Source organism: Manis javanica, chromosome 5, assembly GCF_040802235.1.
Source record: "Manis javanica isolate MJ-LG chromosome 5, MJ_LKY, whole genome shotgun sequence".
NCBI lineage: Eukaryota > Metazoa > Chordata > Mammalia > Pholidota > Manidae > Manis > Manis javanica.
In genome coordinates, this window is record NC_133160.1 from 21,832,379 (window position 1) to 21,858,861 (window position 26,483).

The 26,483-nt window shown below is 44.4% G+C and overlaps 1 protein-coding gene and 1 long non-coding RNA gene across 2 annotated transcripts in view; one reads left to right on the forward strand and one right to left on the reverse strand.

Moving 5' to 3' along the window:
* MMP24 (matrix metallopeptidase 24) overlaps nt 1-26,483 on the reverse strand; it is a 40,383-nt gene that overhangs the window by 8,307 nt on the left and 5,593 nt on the right. The window contains exons 2-4 of the mRNA XM_037012724.2: nt 13,702-13,850; nt 8,787-8,903; nt 6,963-7,267 (exon numbers count right to left, since the gene is read on the reverse strand). Coding sequence (XP_036868619.1) covers nt 6,963-7,267; nt 8,787-8,903; nt 13,702-13,850 — 571 coding nt within the window. The remainder of the gene's footprint in view (nt 1-6,962; nt 7,268-8,786; nt 8,904-13,701; nt 13,851-26,483) is intronic.
* On the forward strand, nt 10-11,712 carry LOC108397895 (uncharacterized). The gene is made up of 3 exons (XR_005059830.2): nt 10-2,017; nt 3,379-3,484; nt 9,811-11,712. It is a non-coding gene; the product is annotated as an uncharacterized lncRNA (long non-coding RNA).

Consider the following 26,483-nt stretch of genomic DNA (forward strand, 5'->3'; position numbering starts at 1 on the left):
CCAGGGCACCCATTTAGGTATTAACAGTAAATCAAGCCATTATTCAGCAAACACTGAGCATAAATCCTATTAGCATAGGATTTATGCCCTGTGACATGCAGAGCAATCAAACACAATCCTGCTTTTCAGAAGTCTCTGTATCCTGTATCATGGAGGATGTGGAGAGAGAAACAAATTAGTGTTTCAGGTGCTTGTAGATGTCTGTAAGGGTCAAGTGAAGACTCCAAGGAGGGAGGAGTCATTTAAACTTGAGGGAAGGTGTTCAGAGAACACTTCATAAAGGTGAAGCCTTGAAAGATAAGAGAATGGTCAGGAGAATGGATTCAGGGGATAGGAGAGGAAGAGAGGTGGGGGTGGCATTCCTTGCAAATGGAATGCTATGAACAAGATCCAAGGACATGTAGTTTTATTCCACTTGGCCCTGAAAGCATGAGGGGAGGGCCAGAGAGCGATGAGGTCAGCCAGGCTGGCAAGCAGGGCTCTGTGCTGCCATGCAAAGGAATTTGGATCAGCTGCTTGGCCAGTGGGGGAGTTTAAGCACAAGTGGGGGTGGTGACATGATGAAGTCACTCTGGCTGTGGTTTGAGGAAGGATTAGAGGGTAATGAGACCAGAGGCAGGGGGTCAGCAGGATCAATTTGGAAGCCAGTAGAGGGGTCCAGGTGAGAGATGAAAAGGACCCAAACTAAGGCGGAGGTGGTAGGATAAGCAGAGGGGAGGCCTACGGTTGGCAGGCTGGTGGTCAGCTTCAGGAGGCCCAGGGCCAGGAAAGGTCCTGATTGTGTGGCAGCTCTCAGTCCTGTGAGACCTCAGTCCTAAAAGAACTGGACTACGGCCAAGATCAAGGCAGGGATTCAAATACAAGTGAAAACAACAAGGTCCAGGTGCTGGAAGTGGGGCTCGGGATCCTGAGTATGATGCTGAGGCGGCAACATGGCATAGTGGTCATGAGCGCTGGCCCCTCTATTTCCAGCTCTACCCTGACCATCCTTGTGAACTTGACTAGAAGGTCTACCCCCTGAGCCTCAATTTCCTTATTTGTAAAATGGGGAAATCATACCTCCCTCATAAGGTTGTGTGGAAATTGGATAAGATAGTATGTGTAAAGGGCATGGCACTGCATGGTAGCTGTTGTTACCATACAGAAGATACAAGCTAGGTGCCTCGTACAAGCCCATTGAGCAGAAATGAGGCCCAAAGCCAGGTTCCAACAATCAGATCATCTTAAAGTCAACTCTCCCGAGCTGCTGAATGAGGCCCAGGACAGGGAAGGTTGCACTTGTCTTTGGAGGGATTAAGTAATCACAGCTTTGGGAAAGAAATAGAAGGGGCAGGGACTTGGGCAGGCTATTGTATCAGTAGTCCTGCCTCCTGTCCATCTAGTTATAGACTCGTGCTTGCCCTGACCTCTGACATCTGAATGCCCCTTGAGCCCTGCCTCTTACTGCTTAAACCTAAGGCGTGTCACAGCCCATTCCTGCCCCCTCTAAGTACAGGGGAGGCTGCTAGGAGCCCAGGAGGTGGTCAGGAGTCCAGGTGCCCACTCTGGCCCCAGTGTGTCTGCTCTTCCTGCCAACATCTTGGAAAGAGAAGAGCCCTATGGGGCAGACCCAAATGCATGCGTGCCTGCTGCTCTGCTGACACCACCAGTGTCTTCAGTGAAGGGGGGGATGGGCACGATCAGTGCAAGGTTGGCCAAGAGCCTGGGCTGGCCTTCTGCTGGGGAAGGGCAAGCTGGCACGAGGAGGCCAGACTGCCCTCAGTTCCTTCCTCAGGTCCCAGTTCCTCTGGCAGCGGGGAAGGGTGAGCTCATCTCTGAGCTCCATCCCAAACAAAGGCGGCCACTAGAGCCAGCGGAAGGCAGCTCTGCTTCCTGGGGTTCAGTCCTGCACAGCTCTGCTCCTGGCCTGTTCATTAACCTGGGAAAAGCTGCTCAGGCCACCATCTATGACCTGTCTCTTCCTCAGGGGGGCCTCACAGGGATCTCAGCTGGGAAGGAACAGGGCTCTCAGCACCTGGTGAGACTCTAAACCTTTGTCCTCAGTAATGTCTATTACTCTTAGCCTCTGTGCCTGGGTTCTGCAGAGAACAGAAGGTCTTAAAGGAAAGGAGCCTGTGGGTGTGGTCCAGGGACCAAAAGGCAGAGAAGAGCTGGGAAACTGACATCCTACTACACAGAAACCCAAGACAATTGTTAAGTGGGGGCTGCTCTGGAAGATAGAAGGAGGCAGGAGAGGGGCAAGAGAACTCCTGGAGCTTGGAGGAGAAAAGCAGAGGGTGGAGAAGACCCTAGTGCTTAACAGTCAGGAGGCTGTTAGGGTTATCACTCCCCGACAGGGTAAGAGGCAGGGAAGCAGAGTGGGCAGAAATGTGGTCCCTGGGAACCAGATTGCCAGGAATCCCAGCTCTGCCATGTCTTAGCAGTGTGACATTTTAAATCTCTTCCTTTGTAAAATGACCCTGCGTGATGGCACCTTCATAATAATAGGGATGAAAATGAAAATGAATGATGCAAGGTATGTAAAGTGCTCATACCACCTCTTGGCACAGAAGTTCTTATCACTGTTAATTAGTAGGGTCATGTTGAGCTGTGTGTGAGGACCAGCATCTCCAACAGGGAGTGTTTCTGTGGGCTGGGAGCTCAATTCTTGGGCCTCCTGGCAAGTACCCAACAGTCTCCTTGGCTATCAGGTGTATCTTGCTCTGCTTCATTTCCTTGTCTTGGGCTGTCTATATTTGGTGAGTCCCATCTCATTGACTCCTCCAGCTCCTAAAAGGCTATATAGCATTTCCCTTTGTTTCTATTCTTTTGCCAGTGCTGATCCCTCCTCCTGGAATAGCCTTAACTCTTTCAGAGTTCAGCTCAATGCCACATCTCCCAGAAAGCCTTCCTTTATTTCCTCCACTGGCAGTGAGTTCTTCCTCCTCTACACTCTCCCTGCAGTTTTTCTGAACCATATTTATGGCACTGACCACCTTCCACCCTCTCTTCTGCCTCAGGACTGTGAGCTCCTTGGGCAACCTGAACAAGCTTCTTGAGCTTTGTGCTTGACAGGACTAGGTGATGGCAGCCAGGATGCAACAGTGCCAAGTGTTAAGTATTTTTTCCAGGTGTTGTCCTTGGACCACCTGCAGCAGAACAATCTGGAGGGACTGTTAAAAAAATTTTAGAGTCCTGGGTCACAGATGGCTCTGCCACTTACCAACTGTATGGCTTGCTAACCACTAGCAACGTTACTGCCTCATCTGTAAAGTGGCGATTATGATCCCTGCCTGACCTAGCTCCCAGGATGGGAAGAGTCACTGAAGTAACTGCAGAAGGGCTCTACCTGTGAAGGGCTAATCTTGATGGTTCTTCCTGTCTTGTCACTTTACCTAGGGCTGGGCTCCCTCCCCAGCACAGCTTAGTGAATCCTGCTGACTTTGCATTGGAGAGAAATGGGGACACAGGATGCCTGGAAGCAGCCTTCAAAAACAGCTGAAAGGTATGGTGGGCCACACTGCCCTTCACACAGACTCCAATGGGGTAGGGAATGAGAATCATTGATAATCCAGTGCTTCTCCAGGAGAGTCTCTTAAACACACAGGCGGAGGAGATTCTGATTCAGCAGTTTGGGCACCTTCATAATAAGGAACTTTTTTTTTTAAATAAAATTTTTTAGGTGAATTTTGTAGTGGTTGGGTCAGGCTGATACACCTGAGCCAACTTCTCAACTTTAACATCACTACAAGTGGGACAGCCTGCATTATATGTACTTCCCAGTGGGATGGAATAAGGAGGACCTGCACCACCTAGGAAGCATTCTTACCCCAAAAATGAGTCTAGTAGGCCTGTAGATCTCATTACCAATATCCAGGATATATGGGAAAGAAAGCCATGTTAAAAATGAACTTGAATGTAGTCAAGCCAAATGACTCTATCAGGACAAATACCTGATTTCTTCAACAAATATGATGGGGTAAGGGAGCACAGTGAGGTGACTTGTAAATGAAAAGGGCCTTAAGAGACATGTCAACCATCTATGATGTGTGGATGTTTTTTGGATCCTGATGTAAGCCAACAACTGTAAAAAACATTTTTGAGATAATTTAGGGAAATGAACACAAACTGGGTATTAGATTTTAAGAAATTATTGCTAATTTTGTTGGTTTGATAATAATTTTGTTGTGTTAAAGATAATCTGTTAGACATACATACTGAAGTATTTACAGGTGAATTGATATTGTGCTTGGGATTTTCTCTAAAATTCATCAGCCAAAAAATAAAAATGGTGTGGGAGAGTAGATGAAATAGGATTGACATAATGTTGATAATCACTAAAGCAGGGTGATTGGTACCTGAGAGTTCATATTATCATTCTCCCTATTTTTGTAAGTTTGAAATTTTCCGTAATGGAAATTCAGAATAGAGAGGAAAGCCAATGCACAAAATGTTCCCAGTAGGCTCTGCTCACTCCCTCGTGAAGTTTATGTAGAAATTAAACGAGATAATATACAGGTGCTCAATAAATTCTGGCTCCTTTCATCCCTTTCCAAAAGCTGTCCTAGGGCAATCCGCTGTATTCCGGTTCACCAGCCAGGGGTCTGTTGCTGTGGTTATAATCTGCAACTGGACAGTTCATACTTGGTTTTCCAGAACACCGAAAAGTCCTAACTCTTATCCAAAGAAGACATTGGCCATCTTGGAATACTTATCAGAATTGGCAGCTGTTCATCAGGTTGGGGTAGGATAGATAGGAGGGTGCTGGCTGGTGCCCAGCCAGCTCCTTCCCACACACACCACCAGTTCTTGGGACTTTGAGACTGGGCCAAGGTCTCCAACAGCAAGGGTGGTTATGGGAAGTGCAAACCCCCAGAGCTGGGAAGGGGAGGGAAGAGGAATAGGAGTGTCTTCCCTGTGCCTCCTCTGGTCAACAGTCTTTAAATAATCCATTTATCTCTATCAGGGTTATAACTAAAATCTTAATTAACAGTGCCTGGTACATAACAGGCTCAAAAATGTTAGTTCTCTTCTCATCACACTTTAGCAGTTAGCACAGATAGACATTTGTTGACACTGAGCCAAGAATAAGAATGGGATGAAGAATAGGTGTTCAGAAAGCCAGGAAACACATCCAGGACATAAGGGAAGGGATACCAGGGCAGAGGAAATGGCGCTGGATTGGGAAGACAACCAACATTTGAAGAGGTGGGGACAGAGAAATTTAACACATTCATAACTTAGCCTAGACTGACTGAGCCTTGGCCAAACCACCCCTGAACCACCCTTTGACAGATAAGCCAAGAGTTGCCAATCCTTGATCAATGCAATGATATGAAATGTTCTCAGGGAGGCCATCTCCATCTACAGACACCAAATACAACCTCTGAGAAATGGGCCTGTAAAAGTCTGCTCTCAGTCGAATGCACTGCCAAGGAAAAAAAATGCCCAGTGTTTCCCAAACTTGCCTAAGCTTAGGAATCTGAATCACCAGAGGAAGGGCCTGGGAATCCAAGGACCACAGTTGATTCTTACGATCAGGCAAGTTAGGGAAGCTGGGGATTAAGACAGCATTTCTCAAAATGATGGAGCACCTGCATCAGAAGCACCTGGGTCACTTATTAGACCAAGTATAGATTCCCAGGCTTGACCCCAGAACCAGAGAAATCTGAATAGCAAGAGGTTGGTGCTTGGAGCCTGGAACATGCATTCTTTGAAGAAAGGTTTCTAGGTGATACAGGTGTGCCCTGCAGTTTGAGAATCATGGAAGCTTAGCATGGTGGCTAAGAGTATGGGCTCTGCAGTCATAATGTCCAGGTTCAAAGACTTATTTCACCATTCACCAACTTTGGGAGTTTAGGTAGATTACTTAATGTTTCTATATATATCAGTTTGCTTATCTGCAAAATTGGGATAATATTACATAATATGTACAAGTGGAAGCACTTGATGTGGGCCTTAGAATATCAACATACTAATTGTTATCTATTGTAATCTAAGAAAGAATCCTCTGTCCCTTTCTCTTCCAGACCCACTGCATTTTCTTGATATTTTTGCTATGTACTTCAGTACAGCCTGCCTTGTGACAGGGCTACTTATGTACATATCTGTCTCACCTCCTCAACTCTGTACTTCCAGAGGGCAGAGACCATGTCTTTTTAAAATGTTTGGATCCTCTGGGCTGTGTTACATGTTATATTAGAGTCAGAAGGGACTTTAGAGATCACCTAATCCAGTCCCTCATTTTACATATGAGGAGACTGAGGTTGAAGTATTTGCCCCTAGTCACATAGCCAGATGGTTGAACTATTGTTTGAGCTCTGACACTGCCACCTACCAACTATGCCATCTGAGTCCTAAATACTTCATCTTAAAAATGGACATGACGATGTACACTACTTAATAAGCAAGTGCTTTGTGAGTAAATACTGATAAGGAACTTTCTTGCAACCTGAAGAGTATTGTTACTATTACTGCTCCATATAATATGTATTGAATAACTGTGGTGAAGAGCAAGTTATCTAAGGATGCCAGAGTAATTATGAGGTCTGTTATTCACCTGTGAGGTTGACATAGAGTAGAGAGTTGGTCATGTCCTCCCATAGGATGGCCTTTGAAGACTCCATCAGTCAGAGCCTACCACTTTCAGACTCCATTTTCAGCTTTAATGACTTTTTAACCTTTTTCTCCAGCCTCTGATCCATTATCTTATCTTCTTACTCATGGCCTAACCCCTCCCTCCTAACTCAGCCCCCTTAGACCATTTACAAATTGATCTGACCCATCTCCATGGCTCTGGCCCTGGTGGATCAAGTGTTGAATATTATCAGAGACATCAGTTCCCACCCTCATAGGTTCTTAGTTTTTGGACATGAAGCTCTAGAAAGCATGGAACTCATCTATGGTATCCTTCAAGCTCTTCTTCAGGGTTTCCCTGATAACTGAGCAACCCAGTATTGACCCCCATCCCCTTATGGCCTTACCATCATGGTTGGCATTTCCTAGCGTCCATGGCTCGTCTGAGTCAAAATGAGTGTCTCCTCCAATGCCCGGACCAGGGAAGTAGGCATGGGCCAGGAATCCCCCTTCCCCATCAAATGGGGAACTGTCACCGTGGAAACCAGAAGCAAAGAAGATCATGATGTCTGCTTCCTTCCGGTCACTTTTTATCTCATGGTATGGCACCTCTTCGAAAGTCAGCGGAGTCACCTTCTGCCACACGTCAAAAGCCTGGCGAATAGCTTTCCGTGTGTCTAGCTCACCCACCTTCGGTGTGTAGTTGTGAATGCTAGTAAGAGAGAGGAGGAGGGTCAATAGGGAGGTACAGACAGGGTCAGAGACTAGCAGAGCTGAAAGGGACATCAGAGACCCATATGGCCCAGTCATCTTCAAATTTTGAACCCTAGAATTCTGCTGAGATGCCCCAGGGTCTAAAACATAGCCTGGTGGGCTCTAGGTCCCCACCCCAGCTCAATCAGAGCTGATTAAAGCTTAGCTTTAATCAATGTTTAATATTTGACCTCTGACAAAGTTTATGTTGAATACAGGGTTCCACTCCAATTTCTAGAAAAAATTAAGTTGGTGGATAGCACTTTCTAAGTTTTCTTCCCAATACATAAAATGTGTACCTTTATAAAAGTTATAAAAATATTTAACAGTGAAAATCTTAAGTGAAACATCCCTTTAAAAAAAAGTCTTTGGCACCAACTACTACTGCTTATCTACCTAGAAGCTAGTATGGGGTAGTATCTGATTTAATCAGTTATAGATTTAACTATTTAAGGTTAATATATCCACATTGAGTGGTTCTCCACAGCAGAGCATAAGTGATTCTGTCTGTGCCCCATGAACACCTGGGCAGAGATTGTTCACCCATTCCATAGGTAAGGAAACTGAGGTCCCAAGAGGTTGGGTGATAGACGTTAAGGTTTGAAGTCAGTTTTTTTCTCTTGATCCACTATACCTCTTCAGACCCTAAGAGTCTATCCAGTTTGTAACCCAGATTCTTCTTAAGTTTCCTTCTCTTGTCAGATTTCTGAAATAAGTCCTGTTTGGTCTTATCAGCAGCAGAGCCCTTAGTTCTTCAACTCTAATACAATCTGTCTTACATCCTATCCCTGAACTCAGGGGATCTACCTGGGATGGAATCAGAGCCTTGAGAGGTGCCAATCAGCACCCACCTGAGCCTGCCCTATGCCTGGCCCTTGCCCCAACCCTACTCTGAATCCTGATGTCTGAGTCTACTGTGACGGACTCCACTATCCTTGTTCTTGGTCACTGGTCTAACTTGGGAGACTGATCCTGTTCTACCCTGCTTTTCCCAGATGGTCAAGGAATGATACTGTTGTGATTCGGCTCCCAGTTCTTTATATTCCTTAGGGAACAATTGGAACTCTGTGTTGGGAAGCTTGGGTAACGTCCATCAGGCTGAGTGGGGAAGGGATCCATATCAGAGGAAGTGGAGTTTGGCAAGCAGTGATAGGGAGAAAATGAGTTCAGCCATGGTTCTTTATCAGAGCTGAAAGTTACTGAACAATCCATACCCCCCTTTCTGTAACTAAAAACTATAGGAATTGAAACAGAACACAACTAATAAGCCCCCAAAGGACCAAATAAACATGAAGCATCCTCTGGAAGCCACAAGGAGGACAAAGCCATAGGCTCTCAGTGCCTGGCCCTAATGCTTACATACCTAGCCCTCAACCTGATCACAGACCCACTTACAGTATAAGCCTCAAAAAGTCAGACCAGGAAAAAACAGTAAGAGTGGAGCCAAAGCCAGGGAGGAGGAGAGGGAGTCAGAACACCTGTAGGTGATGTGTTTTTGCCTCCACTTCTGTCCAGTTAGGGCATAGCGCTTGTTTCTCCGTCTACGGCTTAAGTGGGGGTGATCAGGGACACCACATCGGGGTTTCTTCATCCACCTGGGCAGAAAGAACACACACACATACATATCCTGTGGTCACTGAACACTCCAGGAAGCTATTACAGAGTCCCCAGGCCCAGTCTGAATAGCACTATATATCCTCAACCTAGACTTTGGGACCCTGGCTGTGATGGGTTCCCCAACAGGAACGTGATTAACTGCTTCATTAATTCATTCATTTACAATGAGCTATGAAGAAACATTGCTCTGTTAGAGACTGGGAGTCATAAGACATGAGCTTGATGTTCCAGCTCCACTACTAATCACAGGAACCCAGGTGAGCAACTAAATCAACATGAGCCTTGGTTTCCTCATCTGCAGCATGAGGTTTACAGTTCTTGCTGTTCTAAGGTTGTAGTGAACCTTAAAGGAGGGAGTATGTATGAAAATGCTCTGTAAGTGTAATTAGATCACATTACTCCCTGGTTTGAAACCCTCCAGTGATTTCCCCAAATAACCAGAATAAAATCCAAATTCCTCACCTTGGTCCATAGGGCCCTGCATGATCTGGTCCCTGCCTACCTGTCCAATGACATCTTTACCCTTCTTCCCCTCATGTACTCTCTTCCAGCCTCAATGGTCTTTTTGCTGTGCCTTGAACATGCTCAGATTATTCCCACTTCAGGGTCTTTGCATTTGCTGTTCCCTTTGCTTGCAATGCTTTTCTTCTTCACATGGTTTATTCCCTTCATAAGGTCTCTGCTCAAATGTTACCCCTTCAGGAACCCTCCTACACTGCTGGTGGGAATGTAAGCTAGTTCAACCATTGTGGAAAGCAATATGGAGGTCCCTCAAAAAACTAAAAATAGAGATACCATTTGACCCTGGAATCTCACTTAGAATATACCCAAAGAATACAACTTCTCAGATTCAAAAAGACATATGCACCCCTATGTTCATTGCAGCACTTTTTACAACAGCCAAGATATGGAAGCAACCTAAGTGTCCATCTGTAGATGAATGAATAAAGAAGATGTGGTACATATAAACAATGGGATACTATTCAGCCATAAGAAAGAAACAAATCCTACCATTTGCAACAACATGGATAGAGCTGGAGGACATTATGCTCAATGAAGTAAGCCAAGTGGAGAAAGACAAATGCCAAATGATTTTCCTCATTTGTGGAGTATAACAATGAAGCAAAACTGAAGGAACAAAATGGCAGCAGACTCAGAGACTCCAAGAATGAACTAGTGGTTACCAAAGGGGAGGGGTGTGGGAGGGTGGGTGGGGAGGGAGGGAGAAGGGGACTGAGGGGTATTATGTTTAGTACACATGGTGTGGGGGGTCACAGGGAGAACAGTGTAGCACAGAGAAGGCACATAGTAGATCTCTGGCAACTTGCTGCACTGATGGATAGTGACTGCAATGGGGTATGGGTGGGGACTTGATAATGTGGGTAAATGTAGTAACCACATTGTTTTTTCATGTGAAACCTTCATAAGAGTGTATATCAATCATACTTTAATAAAAAATTTTTAAAAAATGTTACCCCTTCAGAGAGGACTTCCCTACCCACCCTATCTAAAATAGCCTCCCCTTCCCCATCCCATCACTGTTTATTCTGCTTAATTTTTCTTCATAGCATTTATCATTGCCTGAAATTATATATTAGCTGTTTTGTTTATTCTCTGATTCACTTACCAGATTCTAGGCTCCATGAGGACAGGAACCTTTCCTGTATCCCCAGGGCTGGCACAGTGCCTTACACTGGTGTTCAGTAATAATTTGTTGAATGAATGAATGAATGAATGAATGCGAGCTATCCAGCAGTAGAATGGTATAACTAGGAAGACAGCAAATTCTCTTTCACTGTAAGTTTTCAAAAAGTCACCAAACAAACACACAGAAGTGGCTAAACAGCTATGGGAGTTGGAACATAATTCAGGCAGTACTTATGATACTGTACTGTGATTTTTAAACCTCTTAGTCTATTGTCTCTATTTAATGGTAAAATTCTTTGAGGACAGGAACTATATCATGTTCATTATTGTGTCCCCAAAAGATAGCCCAGTGCTAGGGACTAAGTAAAGTCTGAGAACTGTTTGTTGTCAGGTTAAGTCACATTAGGGAACAGTAAGCCTGGGATATAAAAAAGGGGCCAGGGTTGGAGATTTAAGATTTAAAAGATCACAACTGATTGGGGCCCAGGCTCTCCTTGCCTTTCATGTCCCTCTACTAGCCTAACGACCAGCTCACTGGTGTATCTTGAGATTGCTGAGGGACAACAGTATGACCTCATTTGCAGTTGTTGAAAGCAGTTGCCATTGGCAATATAGAGAAAAGGATACAGACTATTTTAACCAAATATTAAAAGCCCCTTGAGGGACTTAACTGAGTCTTACTCATCCGGCTCCACATTGCCTAGAGTGTCCTATACTCAGAAATCAATAATAAAAGACATAATAATAACAATACTATGCATAGTATAAACGTTTATAATTTTCACAGGGTTCATTTAAAAACATTTTTTTTTTGATTCTCAAAACAATTCTGTGAGATAACCAGAAACCATTTATCCCCATTTTACAGATGAGGTAAAAAATACACAGGCAAATTGAGTAACTTGCAAAATACAGCAAACAGTGAGGCAGGACTGGAGCTTAGTTAAATGAATAAATGAATTATTCACTAAAGCAAGTTAATAAACAAAGGCTGGGGCTTTTCTTTTTCTTTCCATGCGTAGCATAAGGTTGGGTTAGAGGAACTACGTTTGTTGAATGAATAGATGATGAGTGAATAATGTGTGACATTTCCCCAGGTAGGCATTCAAAAATACTACTTTAAATTGCCAATCTAACTTCCTTTCACTGATAGTCCCTGGGAAGGGAATCAGGAGCCACCTCTGCTGCGGCAAAGAGGAGCTAGACCTGGAAGAGCCCTCAGGGAGGAAGGAAGCCCAGAGGAAGACGATGACTGCCCAAGGTCACAGCGCTGGAGCTGAAACTCAGGTCTCTAAATTAAACCCTCAAATGCCCTCTCCACAGGTCTGGGATTAAGTGTGAGTGCCTTCCTCCTTCCCGTGCCTCCAAAACATTGTTCCTGGCCTTCCTACAAAGAGGTGAGGGCAGAGCTGTGATGGGAAATGCCATCCTCCTACCGCGGATCCTTCCCTCTGCCTCCTCCTCTTGCCATCCACCTGCCACTCCCTGAACCCTGTCCAACAGGCCTGCGGCTTCTGGAACAGAGTAAAACCCAAGGCCAGGTGGTGCCTCAGCAGAGACAGTGCCCCTGCCCCAGGGTGCACTGCCATGAGGCCTGGACAAAACCCTCAATAACCTCCGCTTTGAAAGGTGGCTGGGCTCTCTTTAACCAGCTCACTCCTGAGGCCACTGGGCCAAGAGGTCCACTGCACTCACATCATAGGGGTAGGTAAATGTATTACTCAGAATTCCACAATCTCACCGGCAGAGAATCCCAAGAATAGAAAATGTTCACGTACAATTTTAGGATCATAAAACCCCAGACTCACCAAAATTTGAAATCTTGAAGCTTAGAATAATGGCATCTAGAATTTGAGAGTCACAATCCAGCACTCCCCTTTGTAAATGAGTAAGCTGGGACTCAGAGAGATGATTCTGTCAAGGGGTGACTCACCCAAGGGGTGGAGTGATCCTGGGCCATAATCCGCTGGATCTCCGTCTCTCTAGCCACCAGCTTCCTGCATCCTCCCGCATGGGGCCCAGCTCCTTCCCTTCACCTGGGCTCAGGATCCCACCCCTCACCCCTTTAGGAGACTAACCCCTGCTCTTGGCTGAGGCTTCATTGTGGTGATGGCTTTTCTTACGCAGCTTTAATCACTTTCGGGGCTATTTCTTACACAATTGTAAGCATGCTCAACTGTCTCCCATCTTAATACAAGCAAACAAACAAACATTCATCTCTTTCAAGCTAGTGTCTTGTCCTCCTTCCCTTCACTGTTAAGTTTCTTGAAAGTTTTTCCTACACTTGCCATCACTATTTCTCTCCTCTGCTCTCCGCACCACAACCTGACTTTGCCTCTGCCATTCTGAGGAGGTTACAGTCTCCTATCCAACTACTCCGGCAGCAGCTGACCCTGTGGCCACTTCCCCTTTCCCTGCCATGACATCACTACCCCTGGCTTCCTCCACCTCCCTGGCTGCTCCTTCTCAGCTTGCTTTGTGGGCTCCATTCCCAGCACTCCTCTCTCCTTCCCCTTTATACCCTCCTTGAGTCACCTCATCATTGTGGTTTGGCTTATTTGTTATTACTTCCTAAGCATCTCCCTGAAACCCAGGGCTTCCTTCTGAGTTCTCTACTGGTGTAGTCAGATCATTGTGTTTTTCACTAAATGGGGAGTGAGGGAGATCACAGGATCAAGCACAGTGCCTGACACATGTAGGCATTCAGCAAATGTTCGGTAAATGGAAAATATGGAACAAGAGTTGTCCACCGTTGTCATTCAAGAGTTCTCTGTATCCAGTAGGAGGTGTACAGCTCAGGGAATGCCAGAGGGGTGACTCATAGAACCACAAGTTCTTAGAGTCAGAGGAGATTTAAGACCATCTATAACAAAACTTCACTGTGCAATAAGAAAACTGAGGTCCAGGAGGGTTAAGAGACTTGTCCAAAGTCACACAGCAGGTTTATAGCAGAGCACATTCTCAGCTCACATAGGAAAGGGTGCCTCAGGATAAGCTTCCCAGGATGACACTACAGGAGTAAAGATGGGAAGGTAGGATGGGCATGGAATATACACGAGGCCATGACAAAGGTGAACCCAAATGGAAGTCTGGAAAGTTCAAAGGCACAATGTCCTATGCAAATCTTACTCGATTGTTGTCTGATCCAATACACCGGTGACTGGGATCCCGTAAAACTGCTGCATAGTGGAGACTGCTGACTGTAAGGCCTTCCCTGAGTGCAACGCAGAGGCCCATGAATCATAGGGAAGCAGATAGCCATATGACTTTAACCAGTTCTGAAAGACACGTGAAAGAGAAGGATGCATTATGTGGGGAAGGCTCTGTTCTACCTGGGCAGAGATTTGCCCTTGAAACTAGGGATCATTTTCCCCAAGGAACTTAAGGACTCTTGCTCTGATTTCTTCTTCCATCATTCCCTCTGAAGACTCTGTCAAATTAATCTCCAGAAAATACAGCTTTTGTTGGCTTACTCCTGTTATAAACCTTTCATTGGATCACTACTGGCTACAAAATAAAGATTAAATTTGTATTCAAGGCTTTTCAGTACTCTCCTTCTTTATTCATTTATTCAGTGACTCCCACTGACATATGACTAGACATGTAAGAGCACAAGAAGGGTTCATTCTGTGAGGTAGAGTGGCCTGTGACAATGTTGTACCTACCCAGAAAACCATTGTATCTAAAAGTCAGAGTCTGCTGAAAAATCATGTTGCAGAATATTTATTGGCATGAGATTATATACAATCTTTATTGCTAACCCCTCCAAAAAAGCAAGCCATTATAAATAAATATAAGTAAAAATAGATAAAACACTGTATTGTTTAATTTAAATATAAATACATAAATATATGCATAGAAAAAGCCTAGAAGGACACACATAAAAAATAATAGTATAGTTATGTACGAGAATTCCTTGTTTTTAGGAAATACACACTGAATTATTTTGTCTTATATAGGGTGCGTGATGTAAGCAACTTTTTCTTACATGGATTCAGAAAAAAATATATATATATAGGGAAAGAGCAGAGAGACAGAAGACAAATATAGTAAAATTTGGGAATCTGGGTGAAGGGTATTCAGGAATTCTTTGTCCTATTCTTGAAAACTTTTCTTAAAGTCTGAAATGGTATAAAACATTTTTTAAAATAAAAAATAATTAGCTGTGAATATCCTTTGTTATAGTGTCATGGGGGATTATTTTTTCCCTGTGCTTTTCTTTTTTTCTAAGTTTTATGCATGGAGTCATTCTTTTAGAAAAGGAGAAAACCTTCAAAGGGCAAGAAGAATCTTGGGTGAAGAAGCATAACAAACAGCAAATCTGAAGGGCAGCAAGGTACAGATGATTATTCCCACCAACAGGCATGAGGGGATGGAAATATGAAGAAGCCAGAGTACCAGGAAATATCTGTGGCACCAGCTGGAAACTGAGGGAAGCCCCCATGTGTCTATTGAATCCACAAGTATTTACAGGATCGCTAGCTACCTGTTGGTCTCTAAGCCAGAAGGAACCTGCCACCTGTCCTCAGAGGATCATACTGAACACAAGTGAGATAATGAAGGAAAAAGAATTTAGGGAGCAGTATTATTCCCTTCCACCTATCGTTTTTGTTTCTTGTTTCTATATGAACAGTATCACCGTGTCTGTATTACTTGTCAAATCAAACCACTTTTGGAAGGAGGCAGAGACCAGAAACTATAAATAATTATTTATTTCACTCAAGGTGACTATAACATCTTTACTGCTTTGTGATAAAATCCACATGACTGATTGAAAACGAACTAGTCAGAATAATAAAGTCTTAAAACACCCACAACAGAGTGACAACCTGACTTCTTTGAAATTTGATACCTAAAGCCTGTTTTTCACTCCAAGTTATGGCACAGGATATTAATACTTCTTGCACTTCCCCAAACATTGAATCTCTTTTATACCTTTGTAATGTTTTCCACTCTGCCTGGCATACTTCCTAGTTTGGTGAAAACCTTACATTATTTTGAGGTTCAGCCCAAAAACTACTAGCTCAGAAGACTTCCCTTACTCCCCAGCCTAGGTTATTTTCTTCCTCTTCTGTACTCCCTAAATCCCCTATTATAGATAGTATAGATCTTATAATATTGGGCTCTAATCATTACTTTGTATATCAGACTCTGAGCTCCTCAAGGGAAGGGTCTGTGTCTTACTCATCTCTCTATATCCAGTGTCCAGGAAGTGCCTTACACAAAGTAGCCATTCATTATGTCTGTTCAACAAAAATTACTGGGCGCTTACTACATGCTAAGGACTGCACAAGGCTCTGGAGATAACAAAGATGAATAAGGAGCTCACAGACCAACAAATAAACCCACCATGAAAATACAGTGCTAAAAATCAGCTGTGTGCAGGGTTCTATGGCAAAACAAAAGAGGGGTGTCTTGTCCACATAGGGGGATGGGGATGGGGAGAAAGGGGAACTCAGGGAAAGCTTCCAGGTGGAGGTGGGATCTAAGCTGAGTCTTGATGAAAACAGCATGTGCAATTGCCTGAAGGCATGGGGGAGCAAGGCACATTCTGAGCAGTATTTAACATGGCTAGAATTTGGGGGAGGGGAGGGTGGCAACAAGGGGAAAGGATTGGAAAGGAGGGAAGTGGAGAGAGATGATATACAGTAAGCTGTCCACAAACTAAACAAATTACAGAGAATCACTTGTGACTTGACTGTGGCCTAGGACCACCCAAAAGGCTCTACAAATGGATATGACAGGGCAACTGATGAGTTACCCATCCATACATCAGGGTGCTCTGACTTCTATTCCCAGCTTAAGTCATGTTGTCAAAGCATTAAGCCCCTGCCCCATATTCTCTGACAGCCAGAATGTCACATTACATTCTCCTTCACGGAAACTTCGATTAAGAACTGTGTTGGATACAATGGAATATTATTCAGCCATAAAAGAAAAGAAATCCTGCCATTTGCATCAACATGGATGGACCTAGAGGGTATTATGCTCACTGAAATAAGCCAGGTGGAGAAAGACAAATACCGTATGATTTCACTTTTTTTGTGGAATATAAAAACAAAGCAAAACAGAAGGTACAAAGCATCATTAGACTTCATAGATACTGAGAAGTGACTTACTGAGTGGTTACCAAGGGAGAAGGGAATGGGCAGGTACGGAGGAGGGGGAGTGGGACTGTTTAACCACTGTGATGTACACTTGATAAAATTTTAAAAAATCAGAAAAAAAAAAAGAATTGGGTTGAATAAACAGGGTATGTGGTGTGGTGTGAAAGAGGCACACAATCTTGAGAGTGAATCCTGACTTCACCACTTACAGGCTGTGTGATCCTGGGCAAGCTGAGCTCCAGTTTCCTTATCTGTAAAATATAAACAATAATTCCTCCCCAACAGGACTTTCATTAAGATGCAATGAACAAATACGCCTGGCACATAATCACTCGAAGGAGCTTGTTATCCCTTTGGATAGAGTTTTTGGTTTCTGTTATCTTCTGTAGAAACAAGGTAGAAACATGGTCTTTGACTCCTCTGCCTTTTGAAATCTAGTCACCCCAACCTCCCACATTCTCCCTGGACCAAGAACCAGTCCTTGAGGGTCCTACAGTGGACAGTATGTCTGTCACTCCATGTCTGCTAGTTGTTAGGTGACCCACGGACATGACCATCTCTCACACAACACTGGGAGCACTGCATGCAGAGAAATGACAGCTTGTATTTGAACTATATACTCTTCACCCTGTAACTCAACTTTCTTAGGACCAAAAACAGTTACTTTCTGTTAAGCTTTAGCTTGATAAAAATGTTTTTTCTCTACAGAAGTTTCCACATGCTTTCTGGTTCCAGAAAATGAACAATGGGTAACCCAATGGTTTTTTCACTTTTGGCCTTTCTGTCAGGAATCTTTCAGCCCAATTTATAGCTTAAGTGTTGAGCATGGTGATGCTTGGAAGTAATTATTAATTTTTTAAATCTTTCCAACCACCTAGTTATGTGGTGGCTGGAAAGATTAAAAAGTCCTTAAAAGTCTTATTTAAAAGCATGTTTCAATCTGTAAAATTGCCTCAAATCCTTCCAAAAAGAGATATGGTACAAATATGAAATAAATCCAGTTCCTCCCTATCAGTGTTCTCTGCTAGTTCTCTAGACTCCAACTAAGATGAATTTTGGCATTTGGAAAATGGTTGGGGATCTTTGGACAGAGACTGCTACCAGCAGCCAACTGAGTATTTTTTGAGGACCTACCTCTAAGCTAGCATAGAAGATTGTTAAATCTTTTCTTCTCCTGCCCTCATTACTGTAGGAGACATGGAATAGGGAATTTTTAGCATAAACGTACTCCATTCTTCAAAGACTTGGGGGAGATGAAAGTAGCTCCTCTCAGTAAAGGACAACCTGGTTTACTCAGCTCCTTTTCTGGAATACGCAAGCAAGAAGTTCAGAGCCAATCAAGGTCCATTATGAAGGTCACAGAGTCCATCAGAGCAGCATCAGGAGTTAGGATCTAAGGACTCAGGTCCTAGGCAAATGTCTGGGTCAGGACCAAACATTGCAATGGATCAGCCTTCTCTGGGCTCTGCTTTCCTTCCAGGTTTATTGGGGACAATCCTTAGAGCTCAGGGGTAGACCCCAAAGAGGGGAAAATGGAAGGGGGAGGGGATGGTCAAGTGATAGCTCTAAGCCAGAGAATAGGGCATTGATATTGGATCTAGGAGGGTGTGTGTGTGTGTGTGTGTGTCTGTGTGTGTAAAGGATAGGAGGCTAAGGGCTATGGATTAAGGACCAAAGAATTTGTGATCGAGGTAATCCTCTGACTTCTCTGGGCAGATGCCTCTGATGTTGGAGCAAGTGTTCTACACTCCAGTCATTCCAATTTCAAAACATTCCCTGCCTTTTCATACTTGCAGGCTCTTTTCTGCTGTTTACAAAGCCCAGTCTCTCTATGCATGTCAGCAAACTCACCCTTCAAGGTCTAGCCAAAATGTCTCCTGCTTTGGTAAATCTTCCTTAACTTCCCCTGGCAGAATAATGGGTACCCTCTTTACTTCTGCATGCTTTACTTCTTGTCCACTCTAAACCCAACTATCACAGTGCATCATACCTGGTTGGTTGGTTGATGTGTTTTCCCCACCAGTTTGAGTCCCTGAGGAGAAGAGACTGTCATATTTATTTTTTAACTTGCTACAGTACTTAGCACAGTGCCTGGCACAACAAACAGTCATTGAATGAATGAATGAACCAACAGTTGGTCTAGGAGTCACTGTCTGGGTACCAAGGAAGGGATTTCATCTTAGGAAGGTTTAGTGAGTAATAAACATGAAAGCACCAAGCACAATTCTTGGTATCTATTAGAGGTTGAAAAAAAGTTTGCTGAAATTCAATCTATTGTGGTTTACTTCTATGCTTGATGAAGCAATAAGCTCCAATGTCCCATCTGAGAAAAGGTAAAATCCACTAAAGGGAAAAAGCCCCATTTAGTTTTAAACAGAATGACCTACCTTTTATCTTTTTACAGCTACATCCATTAATCAATCACCAGCTGTGTTAGAAGTCTAATCTTTACAGCTCAGGTAACTAACTCTAAGATGTCTGTCACCCTTGAAGTGCTGTGAGAGGTGTAAACCCAGAGGAAAGTGAGAAATATCTCAGAGTGTGAGCAGGGACCAAAATAGCTGGGCAGAACCAAAGATGTAGAGATCAGAGGCAATTCAGTGTGATGGGTCTGCTGGCCAGAAGGCGGGATCTTGGTTCCCGAGAAGCGAAAGCTGAGCTGTTGAGTAGTGGCAGGCAAAGGAGAGAGCAGAGAATAACAAGGAGAAAAAATATGGCCCAAAGACGGAAGAAAGCGGCAGACAGCAGAGGCGGTGGTGAGATTAGCAGTGGCGATGCAGGCAGCAAGGAGCGATCGGCTGGCAGTGCGGCTCTTGCTCCTGGAAAACAGAGGTGGCCACGGGGCAGGAGGGAGGGGAAGATGGATCCATTAAAACAGCATGGTCTCCTGCAGGTATTCCGGAGCTCTGCAGCTGGTGGGGTGTGAGCCTGGAGAACGAGCGGGGAGTGAGTAGTATCAGGTGTTTGGTTAGGAGTGCAGTGGGCTGGAAGGTGCTATCAGAAAGGCTGGACATAAAATCTACAAAGAAGGGCCAGGCAGAAAGATGTCACACTTGGAAGCATGGGTTAGAATGCGGAAGAAAGAGTAAAAGGCCTGATCATAGAGTTCAGGCAGCTGCAGTCATCATCTAGGTTGGTGGTGTGAGCAACTGAAATAAGGCATTGATTTCAACATGCACAGGAATTCTAAGTGCAGTTCTAGAGTTGTATGTGTAGAGGGACAGTGGCAACTTAGAGCGTGACTAAGGGAGAGTGGCCAGCGGAGTGAGGGAACTTGTCCTTTCAGGAAAGATGGGGGATGTTTAGGCTGGAGAAGGGAGGGCTGCAGGGGGTGTGACAGTCTTCAAAAAGCCAAGTGGCTATGGATGAAGATTTATTCTGTTGGCGCAGAAGGCAAAACTAAGACCAGCACAGGAGATTACAGGACATGGGTCTTGACTCACATGTAAGAAACAACTTTTTAACAGAGATGTTCTAATTATAGTAATAATTATAAAAGCTACTATTATTAAGACATCTACTATATACCTAGCATTGTGCTAGGCACTCTAGAATGGAGTGACCCCACAAGGCAGTAATTGTGATCCCAATTGGCAGGTGAGGAAACTGAGGTTCAGAGAGGCTAAGTAACCATCGAAAGCTGCAAAGCTAGTAAGTGATAGGAATCAAACCCAGATCTATCTGAAACCAGGCGTTCCACACTGTCAGACTACTGGAGGCATCGCTTTCCCCTCCCAGGACTTCCTACATCTCACTCTCCTAAAGAGCAAGGTCTCATCTCAGATCATAGTGAGCTCAGTGCTCTTCTGGGGTGATGCCTATGGCCAGGGGGTGCACCACCACCTCCCCGGGTATAAAGCAGAAGCCTCTCCTCCCTCTCCTTCACTGACCACATCTGGTCTTTACCAAAGCACTAGTGGTTCCACCCTTAAATATACAATCTGTTTCTGTCTATTCGTTCTTTCATTAAGTATTTACTGAGAACCCACTACTGTGTACCAGTGGAAGAACCATGTGGTAATAAATGCTATAAAAAAAAGCAGATTAAGGAGATAGTGTTGGGACAACTGTTTCATAGAGGGTGGTCAGGAAAAGTCTCTCTGTGTAAGTGACATCTGAGCAAGAGACCTGAAGGAGGTGAAAGAATTACAAGAGGGAACGAAAGTGCCAGCACCCTGAGGCGGCTTCAAGGGCTTTCCATCAGGAGCTTTCAAGGGGTGCAGGGGGTGGAGGGGGGACAGGTGGTATTAGTCAAAGGGTACAAAGTTTGAGTTACAAAGGATTAATAAATCCTAGAGATCTACTGTGTAGCATCATGCCTATAGTTAGCAATACTGTATTCTATACCTTAAACATTTCCTAAGAGGGCAGACCTTAAGTTAAAAATCCTCCTCCATAAAGAGGGCAGGAGGAACTTTTGGAGGAGATGGATTTGTTTATAGTATAGATTGTAGTGATGGTTTCACAGGTGTATACTTATCTCCAAGCTCATTAAATAGTATATATGAAATATGTACAACTTTTAAGTTTGTACCCCAATAAAGTTGGTTTTAAAAAAACAAAGAGCCTTTGTGCCTTGGCCCCTGATGACCTCTGTAGCATCTTTTATCATTCCCCACCTAGTGCTCTGTGTTTTAGTGTATTCTGATTCTTCCAGACTCTTCCATGCATCGTTCCTTCTAGATCATGCCCCTCTCTCTCTCCTGGGAAGCCTTGCCTGACCCCTTAACTTAGGAGTACCTCCTGTATCTCTTGCAGCAGCCCTCCTTCTCATTATCGGTTCTTATCACAGTGTTGTAATCCCATGCTACATCACTGTCTCTTCTTCTTGACTATACAGTGCCTGAGGGCAGGGCCATAGTCTGCTTCATCACTATGCCCTGATACCTAGCACAGGCCTAGCACAGATACATATTTATTAAATGAAAATGAGTCAAAGTGTTCAGGAAGAGGGCATGTGATGCTGGTCAGAATGTGCTATGGAAGAGGATTTCTCAACCTCAGCACCATTGGTATTTTGGGCCAGACCATTTTTGTTGTAGGGGGGCTGTAGGATGTTGAGCAGCATCCCTGGCTTCTTCAACTAGAATACTAGTGGCACCACCCCTCTGCCGTGATAAACAAAATGTCTCCCAGAGGGTGGGCAAGACTGCCTCCAACTGAGAGCCACAACTATAGAGATTCCGATATAGGGCTGCCTTAAATACCCTCCAATGGTCTTTTCACCCCATTCTGTGGTTTCGGGAAAGCACCAGGCATCAGTCCGTAGCCCTCCAGGCTGAGGCTTAGAGTGAGAGCTGCTTTCCTTATCTGGGTGAGGCAGACGTGAGTGGGCTTGATGTGCTGTGTGGTGAGTGGTAAGGAGCCAGGCAGCCTGAGAGGACATTCAGGGTCACAGTTAAGTGCATACACGCTGAAGACAGACTGTGCTGGGTTCAAATCCTAATTCTTCCATTTGTCTGTTACCTGACCTTAGGCAAATCGCAGCTTCTCTGAAGCTTCACATCATGTCGTCAGCATGTGCCTCATCAAGTGGCTGTGAAGATTAAATCATAATCTGTACATAATACATGGTATTAAGTACTCAGTAAAAAAAATGGCAATAATAATTACTGTTATTTTCCCGATAGATGACAAACAGGTCTGAACACCTCACTGTTCTGTAGCACCAAACACGAAGGCTGTGCTTCTTGGGGTGTGGTCCTGGGTATCACAGGCTACCAGCATTGCTCCATCTGTGGAGCGTATTACAAGTGTATATTCCCAAACCTGGTCCTAGGCCTACTAAATTAGACTGTCTGAGGTTGGGAACTGGGAATCTGCCTTAAAAGAAGAAAGAGCATGAAAAATGATGCAGTTGCCTGCTAAAGTCTAGGACTCCTGCAGGAAGGACCCATCACTGCTGGGAGCGATGACCCTGTGTCATGAAGAAATGGGATGTTAGGTTCAGTATCACCTTGAGTTTACTCAGGCAGGAAGTGTGTCACCCATTTAGAAGTGCCTTCCATTAAAATTGGCTCAGTGGTCCCTATGCTCTGGACCTTGGCTCTGCTATCATCTCTGGGTCCTTCGCCTGCCTATCTCCTTGGCCAATCCCGACTTTAGCAAATGGTTCATCAGCACCCCAGCACTGAGATTCCATTATGTTGTTGCATACTGGCATCAAGAGTGGCCTAATATCATCTTTCTCCATCCACTGCCATGTTAGCTCAGTCCTTACTGGGTTTAAGCCTCAGTTTCCCTGTCTGACATGTAGGTCCTAAACTGAGATTGCTATGATCCTAATCTGTCTCTCAGGGTCTCAGATTCCCTGTCTAGTTCTCAGTCTTCTCCAGAAAGTGAGACTCTAACCCCTATATGCCTGGAATCTGGGTGGGGTCCTACCTGAAAAGACAGGTTGCTTGGGCCCAAGATGTCAGTCCATGCCAAATATTGCTTAATCTTGCTATTTCTCTAGCTGAGTGTCCTTGGGCAAGTGACCTAACTTCTTTAAGTATCATTTTCTTTATCTGTTAGAGGATGAAAAAGAAGTGTTGTTAGGAGGATTCAGTGAGCTGATGCACTGTAGTAGGTAAAATAATGGTCTTTCAAAGATGTCTATGTTCTAATTTCTGGGCCCTGTTTATTACCTTACATGGCAAAGGAGTCTTTACAGATGTGACTAAGGTTCTTCAGGTGGGAGGTTATTTTAGATTATCGAGGAGGGCTCAGTGTAATCACAAGGGTCCTTAGAGAGAGGCAGGAGGGGCAGAGTCAGAGAAGAAGCAGTGACGGAGGCAGACCTTGGAGTGATGCCATGGTGGAAGTGGGCCACAGCCAGGGAACGTGGGTGGTTTCTAGAAGCTGGAGAAGGTAAGGTACAGATTCTCCCTAAGTCCTCTTGAAGGAATACAGCCCTATCAACACCTTGATTTTAGTTTCATAAATCCCAATTCAGACTTCCGACCTCCAGAACTGTAAGGTAATAAACTGGTGCTGTTGTAAGCCACCAAGTGTATGGTAATTTGTTTCAGTGGCAGTAGGAAACTAACATGCATGTAAAGCCCTTAGCAGGTTCTGGTCCATAGTTAACATTCTCATCTGTGTTCTTGCTCCCACACTGTCTGGCAATAGGTTGACCACCCCATTTGGTCACCGCTGCCAGCCCAGATCTCTTTAGTGACTCCTCATAGATGAACCCTATCACTGTGTCAGCTTCCTCCAACTCGTGTTCCATCCAAACCCTGCTTTTTCCTCTACCCATACAATTGAGGCCCCAGCCTCACCGCCAAGCCCACCTCAGTTAACGAGTAATTTTTCTAAAATTTCAAATTTGAAGGCTTAACCATTCCAGTATATAGGAAATGTACTGGTCAACATATTTAAGAACCCATCTAATGTAACACACTTGTTTTGCAGAAAAGAAAAATAAATCTCAGGTAGAAATGACTCATCCAGAATCACAGAGCACGTTGGTAGAGGAGCTGGAAATGGAGCCCAATGTGCCTGCCTCCAAGGGAGAGTTCTGTTTGTCATGCTACACCCTCTACACTAGCGCTGGTTTGCCTCCAAATGCTGTACCTTTTTTTTTTTTCACTTACAGCCAGTCTAAAAAGGGCCCTCAGGATCGCCCACAATGCCCAGCTTAGCTTCTTGACAAACACCTTAATGGCACAGTGTTGCCTCTTGGCTGCCACCAGCTCCTGAGTGGGTGGTGAGTGCACTAGCGGGAATTCCCTGGCGCTCTGCACAGTGTCCTTGGCCCGTTCCCAAGAGGCCACCACAAGCCAGACAATCACCACACCCGGGAAGATGGCACATTTGGGGTTTCAGGTCAGTACTGGGATGTCCGAGTTTTCCAGTTCCGGGACAGCCTCCTCCCAAGGCCAGGAGTGTGGTCACACTCTCATTCTCTTGAGGAGGGAGAAGCCTTAATCTTACTGGTGCCTTCCTGCAAATGTGCCAGTTCTCTGTCCCCTGGGGCCTGGCCTGTTGGTCAGTTAAGAAGAGGGAAGAGAGAAGACAAGGACTGTAGTCGAGCCTCAGTTTCTCATCTGTAACAGGCAGATGGCTGAACTAGATAACCTCTGAATAATCACATAAAATTCTATTATTTTGGCTCAGTTGGACTGAGTGTGAAGCCAATCTTCTGGTTCCTCAACGCCAGTTTTAATTCCAAGCTCCTTAGCATGGCATTCCACAAGCTTTACAGTCGGACGCCCATGCACCTGTCTAGCTTTGGTGTGTCCTGTCCACTTATCGCCCATCCTAAGGACCCCCTACTGTAGCTACTGATCTACTTGTGTTGCCTGAACACATTCTGCAGTTTCCTTCCTCAGGCTTTTGTATCCCCTCTCCCTAGAAAGCCTTTCCCACATGCATTCTGGCCTCTCCCTGATGAACTATTAAATACCCTTCAAAGTGCAACTTGCCACTCCTTTGGGAGGGTGACCCAGGGTGAAATGGACTTCCTCTGTGCTCGTGCAAAGGTATCACATATACCCCTCACAGCATCTTTCATGTTACATTATAAACAGTGTTTCCCATGCTTGCTGCCCCCACCGAACCCTTCCTCATGCAGCTTACAGCCTGGTGGTGGAGAGAACATGGGAAGACTAAATGCTATCATCATAATCCTGATAGGTGGAATTAAGAAAGGAGAAGGCACTGTGAACATGTGTGATGCAAGATGTAGGCTGTGACGTTGGGGATGGCCTCCCTGAGGATGTGACATCTCAGTAGAGACCTGTGTAGGAGTAGAAGAGGACTAGGTAAAGGTCGAAGAATGAGCACCTCAGGAAAAAGAATATATGACAGAATTCCTGAGATGAGAAGGAGCCTGCATATTAGAAAAAGAGAAGCCAGGGGTGCTGGAGTTTAGGGAGAAGGTGGTATAAAAGGAAGCAAGAGAGGAGGGAAGGACTAGGCATACAGGGCCTCACAGGCCTTATTAAGCAGCATGGTGGGTGCTGGATGTAAGGGGGTTCATAGGACTATTTATTTTACTTTCCTGTGTGTTGGAGATTTTCCATAGGAATTAAAATGAAGAAGTGGTAGTAGCATAGTAATAGTAATTTAACCTATGTCCTCAAAGCCATTTAAAGCAAGGTGAATGTGGTAATAATCGGATCAGATTTTTTGTTTAAGATTTTTAAAATTTGAAGCACTTAGAAAGGCATAGAAATAATAAAACAAACCTTGGATAATCACCAACCAGCTTTGTTAAACCTTAACTTTTGCCATATCTGCTACAGATATAACTGATCCCTATGTAGATCTATTTTTGAAAGGTTTCTCTGGCTGCCGTTTGAAGGATTAGAGGTGGGCAGGTGAAACTGATCAGGTGGGACATTTCTGAAGTCCAGATGAGACGTGATAGAAGTTAGAGCAAGATGGGAGGCAGTGGAGGTGGAGAGAGGTGGACAGGATCTATCCAGGGGGCTAGAATTGCTGAGGCGCAGTGCTGATTCTACTGAGGCAGGTGAGGAGAGGAGGAGAAGGATAACTCCCATCTTTCTGGCCCAGTTCTTGAGTGTTTGTGGCATAGAATTGAGTTTTAAAATTATTATTGCTAACAAAAGTTGTTACTAACAGTGCTTTGTTTTTATCTGACTACTTCCTTATGACAACATGTATGATATTTGAGAAAATATTACCTTTTATATGTATGGCTTTGCTCTTACATACATATCTTACATATATATTATTGAAGCCAAGTTCAAAGTTGCATTTTAAAATGAATGCATGGAATAATGAAGGAGAAAAAATACTGAAGACCTTGAATGGAATCAATCCTGAGGTCCAGAGAAACCAAGTGATTGTTCT